Source organism: Xyrauchen texanus, chromosome 21, assembly GCF_025860055.1.
Source record: "Xyrauchen texanus isolate HMW12.3.18 chromosome 21, RBS_HiC_50CHRs, whole genome shotgun sequence".
Lineage (NCBI taxonomy): Eukaryota > Metazoa > Chordata > Actinopteri > Cypriniformes > Catostomidae > Xyrauchen > Xyrauchen texanus.
Genome location: NC_068296.1, coordinates 14,272,776 through 14,281,805, shown reverse-complemented (window position 1 = coordinate 14,281,805; position 9,030 = coordinate 14,272,776). Strand labels below are relative to the sequence as shown.

General features: G+C 35.5%; 1 protein-coding gene across 1 annotated transcript; it reads right to left on the bottom strand.

The window, feature by feature from the left end:
- Positions 1–3,031: 3,031 nt before the first annotated feature.
- On the bottom strand, positions 3,032–8,743 carry LOC127661303 (extracellular calcium-sensing receptor-like). Its single transcript, XM_052151933.1, has 6 exons — positions 8,535–8,743; positions 8,004–8,292; positions 7,168–7,923; positions 6,843–7,070; positions 4,106–4,229; positions 3,032–3,945 (listed from the first exon to the last, which is right to left on the bottom strand). Exons 1-6 carry the CDS (start codon positions 8,741–8,743, stop codon positions 3,032–3,034), a joined length of 2,520 nt encoding a protein of 839 aa, XP_052007893.1.
- Between the last annotated feature and the right edge of the window lie 287 nt (positions 8,744–9,030).

Below are 9,030 nucleotides of genomic sequence, written 5' to 3'. Positions count from 1 at the left end.
GGAACGGAGGTTACATTCGTAACCTAGACGTTGTGAAGAAAGAAAAAAACTTGCAGTTGCTCAGGCAGGCACAAGTAGCAAAAGTGATCTCACGCAAACAGCATGCACAACCATCGGCTCCGAAGAAAATTTCTGAATGAACTCTAGTATTTTCCTCGCCTTTGTACCCGTATGTCCGGGGGCGGGGTATGCAAATATGCAAGTAATGACTAATCTGGCAAACAGAACAGATAAAATTAAATAATGTATTTTTATTTGTATACTTTTTACAATAAAAAGCATGCATGACTATGTATGTTACCACAGGTATCTTGAAAGGCTCTGTTTCTCTGGACAGTACAATGGCTGAGGATCAGAATCTCCAATAATGGCTTTCACCGCTGTTTTACCATAGAAGGTTTGTTCTGCTGTTAACTCCTGAACATTTATTAGAGCAATTGATTACCTCATAGAGGCCAATGTTGAACCACAGCTCTCAAATATTTGGTGTCTAACTGAAATGTTTGGGGGTAAGCTCCTCTTGCTGTTAGTTTCCTCAATGGCAAAGACCATGGTCTGAGCAAAGCAGAATTGTCTCAAGTCTAATTTGACAGATAGATTTAACAGAGAATAGTGAATTTATTAGTAATAAGGTTTGTGGCTTCTATTGAAAATCATATTGGAAACAGTAATTAATGTCATTTTTTACCAAATAAAATATATTATATAGACAATATGAAATTACTTACAATAGTAGCAGAGAAGCAACACACCTTGTGCACATTAGACAATGAGGTTTTTCAGTAAAAGAAGGAATTTCCAAATGTATTTTGCTGTGAACTGAAAAAGCTCCTCCAATGATAATGTCTTCTTCCTTTGACAGAAGGGGTTTCTTGTTTCCCTATGATACTACAGTTGGCCTCGTCCCCCTTTGCTTTAATGCTGCAAACATTAACATGAACATTAACTTAAGCTCCTGACCTGTATCTGAATGACTTTATGCATTGCACTGCTGCCGCACAATTGACTGATTAGATAATCACACGAATATGCAGGTGTAAATGTTTTCCTAATAAAGTGCTCATATGAGTGCATTTCTAAAAAAAAAAAAATATGTGTCTGTTTTCAGCAGTGTTGGTCTAGAGCTGATCAGTTATTTAATTATTTTACTTAGTAATGAAGTAATGTAACACATCTTACATTATTGTACTTTTATAAGATTACATTTATTTAATTACAACCACAATGCTTTGTTCCTTTTAGCATTTTTAAGATATTCCTCACAGCTAACGGCACATGCATGCAGCTCTACCGTATTTTACATAAATAAAGTTGCACCTAAATATAAGTCACACTTGGTCAACATTGTGCATGTGAGAAAAAAAATACACACAGACAACTTACAACCATGTATAAGTTGCACTGATTACCTGAGAGATAGTGTGCGGCAAGTATTAGTACCTGGGAGCATCCACCCTTCTTTCCGCTCAGCATGTGAAGTTGTGCTTCGTGAAGATTATATCTATGCTGTATACAAATAAACATCTTTTAGTCTGTAAGAGAAGCTTGTTGTATTCTATTCATTCATTAACTTTAATAACTATCTGTTTGTGTGTAAGTATATGTGTTTTTAGTGTGCAGTGTGTTTTACAGGCCAACATTTACGTATAAATTGTGTAAATAAGTTGCTTTGAACTAAGTCGCCGGTCCTTACAGATGATGAAAAATAAATATATAAACGTATCTTCAGTGTCTTTACACTACCATTCTGACATATATCAGCACTAGAGCTGTAGACCACACCCCACCCAGAGGGGGGGGTTTGAGTGGAAATACATTATATGGTCTTGCCGAGCCTTGTCGGAAATATATCATGTGGAGAAGTCCCATGGTAGGTCCTACCCAATGGAGTTTCCACAAACATAGTGTTATAGTGTCAATTTAATTACAACAGAAGCACGAAAAGTCTAAAATGCAAAATGAGATGATTTCTGCAAGATCAAAGTGGTGCTTGACCTTTAGATTGACGCCCTGATGCAAATCTGTACAAATAGCCACAGTCTGCTGGTCGATTAATGTTGTGGAGGAAGAGATTTTAATAGATTAAATGCCCATTACTATAAATATGCAACCTATGGGGGGACTAATTCTTTCAATTAGTCAATCAAAAGTAGAATGTTACTTAAACTGTTGCTATTTTGTTGCATTTCTATCTGTATACTGAGGAAGGCTTTGTTGGAAATTTTTATAAAACAATATTGCTACATTTTCTGTTCTTTCCTAAGAACGAAATAAATACATTTTGACAGGAAACTAATTATACAGTATATAATTTAGAATCAAATTTCAGCACTTTATAAATCTGTGATTATGAAAAATGTATATTTAATCACAACAACAAAAAAAAATATTGACTGACTGCACTTATCATCATCAACCAATACTCAATTACTTTATACTGTATATTGTTTCCAGTGATTGCGATTGCTGTGTAAATACATTTAAGCTGCCACAGAGACACATTTGTATTTGTTTTTTCACAATTGCCAATTATCACCAACGTTGTTGGGCTCATGACTGTCTAAATGTCAGAGGTCTGAATGAAAGGCATTTGTAGGTGATATCATGCCTCTGTTTGATATAAAAATATTCTGCTGTTTTTCTAAGAGACAGAAATGTGTAGAGAAAGTATCAGTTGATAGGCCTCCATACTGAACAAATTTTCCTAGAGAACTTTGTGTCACTTAATTGTTCTTTCACATATTGGAAATCACCCACACCTTACATATTATTTAATTAAATATGTTAGCTTATAATGATAATCCTTTCATCTCTCAAAAATTGTGTAGATCTCTCTACTCTCAAAATATACTGTATCATAATTAACTCAGTTTTGCAGAATTGCCCATATTGTCCTACATAATCAATGCAGAAAATGTGAAAGTTGTAGATATATTTTCCTTTAGAAAAAAAGACACAACTGCATGATAATATTTTATGGAAACAGTGTATAAACAACCGCAGTGCTAACATGACCATCTTAGTTTATTTCTCAATTGGACTTAGATTGAGTCTTTCCCATCATATGTTGCTTTGTATTTTGTTCAGGCTTAAAGAGGATAATATAACATTTTGGTGTGAATATACAGAAAAGTAAACCAAAGCTTGAGGCTAAAATGGCGAATATCTCCACAGCTACAGTAAATTTCCCAGGAGAACTGACATAAGCTGGGATAAATGTGATCCATACAGCACAGAAAATGAGCATACTGAATGTGATGAATTTGGCTTCATTGAAGTTATCAGGCAGTGTCCGAGCCAGAAAAGCCAAAATGAAGCACAACAGAGCCAGTAGGCCAATATAACCCAGCACAGCAGAGAAACCTATTGTAGAACCCAGACTGCACTCAAGAATGATATTTTCCTTATAGTATTTCATATTTTTATAGGGAAAAGGAGGAGATATTGTTAGCCACAGCACACAGATAAGAACCTGTATAAATGTAAAGGCAAGAACACTGAATCTCTGTTGTGCAGGTCCAAACCATTTCATGACATTACTTCCTGGAAGTGCAGCCTTGAAGGCCATTAACACCACTACTGTTTTTCCCAGAACACAGGAGATACAGAGGACAAAAGTTATCCCAAACGCTGTATGACGCAACATACAGGACCACTCAGTGGGCCGACCAATGAAAGTAAGTGAACAGAGAAAACACAGAGTCAGTGAGAAGAGCAGCAGGAAGCTCAGTTCTGAGTTGTTGGCTTTTACTATGGGGGTGTCCTTCTTGATGTAGAACAGGATGGCCACCAGCACAGTTAATCCTACCCCAAATAGTGAGAAAAAGACTAGCACTGTACCCATAACTTCTGTGAATGAAAGAAACTCTATAGCCTTTAACACACATTCATTTTTCTCAGCATTAGACCAGTATTCCCCTGGACACTGCTTGCAGTTATTTGAATCTGGAAAGGAAGTTGTGATCACTATTGTTAGAGACTAAAGGAAAACAGTTTCATTTATTAACTCCTTTGATAAGGAACTGCATCTTGAACAGTAGAAGGAGAACACAGAAAGAGCAACTAACAAATTTTCTTTGGAACTTTGAGATGGGCTGAAGTTTACCTGTCTCATTACTGATCTCTCCTTCTGCACATGGAATACAGTCATAACAGCAGACAGGTCTTCCTTTCTGGGCAGCCTTCCTAGTTCCTGGTGGACATCTTTCACTGCACACAGACCTTGGCTTCTGCATTGGAAAAAACATAATTCAAAGTCATGCTGTATCTACAGTAATCGAGTAAAAAGTAATTTCATTAAAGACAGATCATAATGCTACATCATTCAATGACATGCTGCTAGAAAATTGTGTGGTTCCAACTTTGGGTCAGCCTTCTGGGTAAGGCTTTTTCTGCTTCAGCATGACAATGTCGAAGTGCAAAAAATTATATGCATTAAAAAGAGTTTCTTGCACGATTGAACGATAACTGGTTTTACTGAAGTGTTTTTCTGATATTCAAGCATTTCTTCTTAAAGGTACACTCATTACCCTTTTCCTCATTAAAAAAGTTACTGAGTGACTCCTCAAGACATGAACTGACATTTTGCAATATATGTAGGAAATCAGGACCACTCAGATTCAGAGGTGGGTAGTAACACAATACATTTACTCCGTTATATTAACTTGAGTAACTTTTTGGAAAAAAAAATTACTTATGAGTATATTTAATGGTGGGTTCTTTTACTCTTACTTAAGTACATTTTTAATAACTTTTTTAACTTTTAGTTTGTTACAATGGGCAACGTTCCTGTCGTTAAATTACTGATTTTTATTTAATTTTAATTTTAAGTGTTAATAAGCCTAATTTGCTGAGAGATTTTTTAATGGGACTTTTATGACAGTGGATCTTTACAGCTGCACTTTGTTACTTGAGTAGAGCTCATCACTCCTGCAACAAGCTCTCAAAATAAACACTTTCTTTCATCACGCATACCTTCATTTTACAACAATACCTGTACAAGCATACATTTCAAGATTTAAATTGCAGCACAGTAAGTGTTGGTGATACTAATAATGTGGGCTTGTCTGTGTTATGGTCGTTTTTAGGGTAATTCTGAAACTATGGGCTCTTATGACCTAATTTTATAATTATACACGTTATATCAGTGCTGCAATATAGTATTTTCTTATGGACAACCAAAAACAAGTTCTTAACTTAAATAAGCCTAATACACTTTCAAACACAGAGACAAGGTGTCGTTTACTGTTAGTGTACAAAACTAACTATCTAAATTATTTAGACACTGAAAATACTGTAACTACACTGAACTAAGAACTAAGAAGTGACATATCTTTTTAAATAGCGATAGTAGGAATTAATATAGCATGATCTTGCTTTGTTTTATTCAGCATTATATCTTATTGGGCCAGTGGAACATATTTTTCACCATAATAATTACTAGAAACTGGTTTCCAAAGGTATCTTCTAATTGACAGATTCATCCAAATCTGACAAGTGTCCTTAAAGTAATATTAATATAATCATAATAATAATAATAATAAGAAGAAGAAGAAGAAGAAGAAGAAGAAGAAGAAGAAGAAGAAGAAGAAGAAGAAGAAGAAAAAGAAGAATTGAAGAAATTATTATTCTTATTTGTATTATTATTGTGTAATACATGTTAAATTTGTATTATGTAATGGAATATTTGGTCATAAATATCCATTATATGACGTATATGCGGAAGTAACATGTTACTCGCTACATGAGTATTCTTTTAATTGGAAACTTTCTTACTCTTACTCTAATCATTTTTAACATTACTACTTTTACTTCTACTTGAATAATATTTATTTTATTTTTTAACTAATTGTACTTGAGTAAAGATTTTGGCTACTCTACCCACATCTGCTCACATTAACCAGTCATATCAGTAACCTTATAAAAGCTGTGTTATTCTACATGGAGAGGTCTGCAAATTGGAACGTTTATGTTAGAATCACATGACCAGCACAATACAACTCACTTAATCTCAGTAACCATTCTGTAATTTGACACATTCACTCATTGATTAAAGTAATCTTGGCTGACTGTGAATACTAAATTTCTACAATGGCATCTGACACTGAAAACTACTGATTTTAAGTATCAGTAGTATGCTGCATCCAAGCCACTAACTGTCAATGTAAGTCTGAGATAACACAAAGACAAAGGTTACTGAGTACATCTTTAATCAGATATTGTTTTTTGGGAATATCAGATCTACGATAAATATAGGGCCATCTGGTGGCTGTTTCAAGAATTGCATGCAAGAAAGACATTTTGTGTCTGAATTTCCTGCCAGATAGCCTGCTGACACGTTGCTTACTGTGAAACACAAAACACCCTGTCAGCAGGTAATTTGTTTGTCAGCTGCTTTTATCTTGAAGACAAAAACTTAATTCTTAAATAATTCTGATAACATTGTTGGCTGATGTATTGTGGATATTTCTTGGGAACAAAACAATTATTGAAATGTGCTGTTCTAGAAATTGAGCAACAGTTCTCAGCCATTGTTTAGCACAGTACTTCCCATTTGCAAAAAACCCATCCTCAAAATGTTTTATCCCTCTCAACGAGAGGACGATTCCTGTCATATCAGCTTCTTTCAAACGAAACGTTCTGTCTTGAACTTTGATCAGGAGCAGAGTTTTGAGATGTGATAGAGTGCACTGTTTGGTTTTGTTTTAATGAATTTAACCATATGCTGAAGTCTTCTTATTCTCCTTTATATAGGTCAATACAACTATTTCATTTTGTAGATTTTGACATTATATTCCATTAGTGTAGACACACTCTAGGACAAGCAGATTATTGCTAATTACCTCTAACTGTCCTCCAGCCCAAATTATGTTTGTAGTGTTAAGCACAAAGCGCTGGTGAGAGGGCAGTGAGGCATCATAGTAACCCACTGGTTTAAACTGGATTGATCCATCTGAGTCTTTTTGCCAGTTCACGACTTCATACTGGGCTACTGCAGCGCCAGTGCTGTCAAACCACACGTGATCTCCCATCTTAACAGTGAAATTTACCTTTTTCAAAGCCTCAACAACCTTGTAAAAAGACAGATTTGGAACATTATAATTGAGGCATTTTATCACATTGTTAAACAGAAAAAGTTTACCTTTGTGCTCTCCTCCTTTCTTTTACCTGCTGTGGTTGTATTATCAGGCCTTTCTCACAACTGCCCTGTTTTGTGCATTTGAGTAGACTGTGAAGTGAATAAGCTATGGCATAAACAGCTTTGTAGACATTGCTTGCATATCTTTGTTCAGGCACATCTTCATTGTAATTGTTCAGCACAAATAGATCTTGATATCTGCTGCAACTTGATGCATTTTGCGAATAATTCCCATCTGTCTGTAAGCATGGAAAAGCTGTGTCCCAGAATGCTTTTATAACGTAATCTGAAAACCCTTCAATATTGATTTTTCTCACTGCAAACCCTAGTGACCCTCCCAGCACATGAAAGCTGTTTGATGTGACCAAAACCTTTGCAGTTGTCCATGCCTCCACTCCAATCATTTGGAGGCCTGTAATGTTCTGCATACTGAGCTGCTCAAGTAGCTTGACCATCTCAACACGGGAAAGAAATGCAACAATCACTTTTGCAGTGCCTTGCTTAATTTTGTCTACCACTTTTAGGAGTTTTTCAGGCTCTGTTCTGTAGAACTTCTCTGAGTACTCAACACAAATGCCCTCCTCCTTGGCTGTATTCAGAAATATGGCCATTCCATTGTTTCCATAGTCATTATCACTGTTCACAGCTCCCACCCAAGACCATCCAAATTGCTTGACTATGTATGCGAGTGCTCTTCCCTGATGGTAATCACTGGCAATTGTCCTGAAGAAAGAGGGGAACTCTTTTCTATTACTGAGACATTCACATGTGGCGCCGTGACTTATCTGAAAAAGAAAGCACAGTTAACAGTGATATAGTATCAGTATGATAATTGTGTCAATATTTTACTGTTATTGCCTCTTACCACTGGAATTTTAAAAGGTGCTGTAGTTCTGGAAAGAATCACTGTAGCAGAAGACTCTGTTTCCCCAATGATAGCATGTATATGAGACTGTCCATTACAAATGTCCACTGCTGCAAACTCCTGATCATTCATCAATGCCATAGTTGCACTCATTGATGACAATCTTGAACCACAGCTATCATATACTCTGTAGCCAATAGAAACATTTGGGAGCAAACTTTGACTTCTGTTAATCTCCTCAATGGCAAAGATCATGATTTGAGCCATCCGAAAATCTCTAAGATTCACACTGTCAAAATATTTAATAGCAATCAGTAAATAAAAAAAATGATTAAACAGAAAAATAAGGTGGACAATACAAGATATTTGTTTTTATCCTTATTGAATTTAACATATGGCTCATACCTGAAGCATCATACTGTTATAGTAGTTTACTGTTATATAATATAGATATTCTGCAATATATTTTCTTCACCTTGTACCAAATGCATTTGCTCTGATGTTTCTTAATTAATTTCCAATGTAACAAACCTGGAGCATAATAGAAGCTGAGGTTTTTTAGTAAACTGAAATGAAGGTAATGTTTCTACACTGTTGATTGCAAAAATTCCTCCAAAGGTAACGTCTCCATCCTTGGACAGTAGCGGGTACTTAGGGTTTCCCATCATTCGGCAGACAGTCTTTTCCACCTTAGCATGAAGGTGATGTAAAAAGAGGAGTGTGTAAAGAAAGATAAGCATCCCAAAGATTGAGCTCAACTGCAGTTGACAAATGCAAAAATGTCCTCATAGAGTATTTGTACTTTTATAGATATAATTAGTATGGGTGAATGATTTGGGGCAGGACAAAGGGGTGTTTCTAATCTTTTATCACTAATGGGGTACAGGCTTTCCATCAAGTAAAAGGTGTACCCTTATTGTGTAATGGGGTCTGGAAATGTATTTATAAAAAAAAAAATTCAAAACCTAATGTGAAAAGATTTCTGAAATAAACAACGATGAATGTGTATCCCCTTTAAAATTGACAG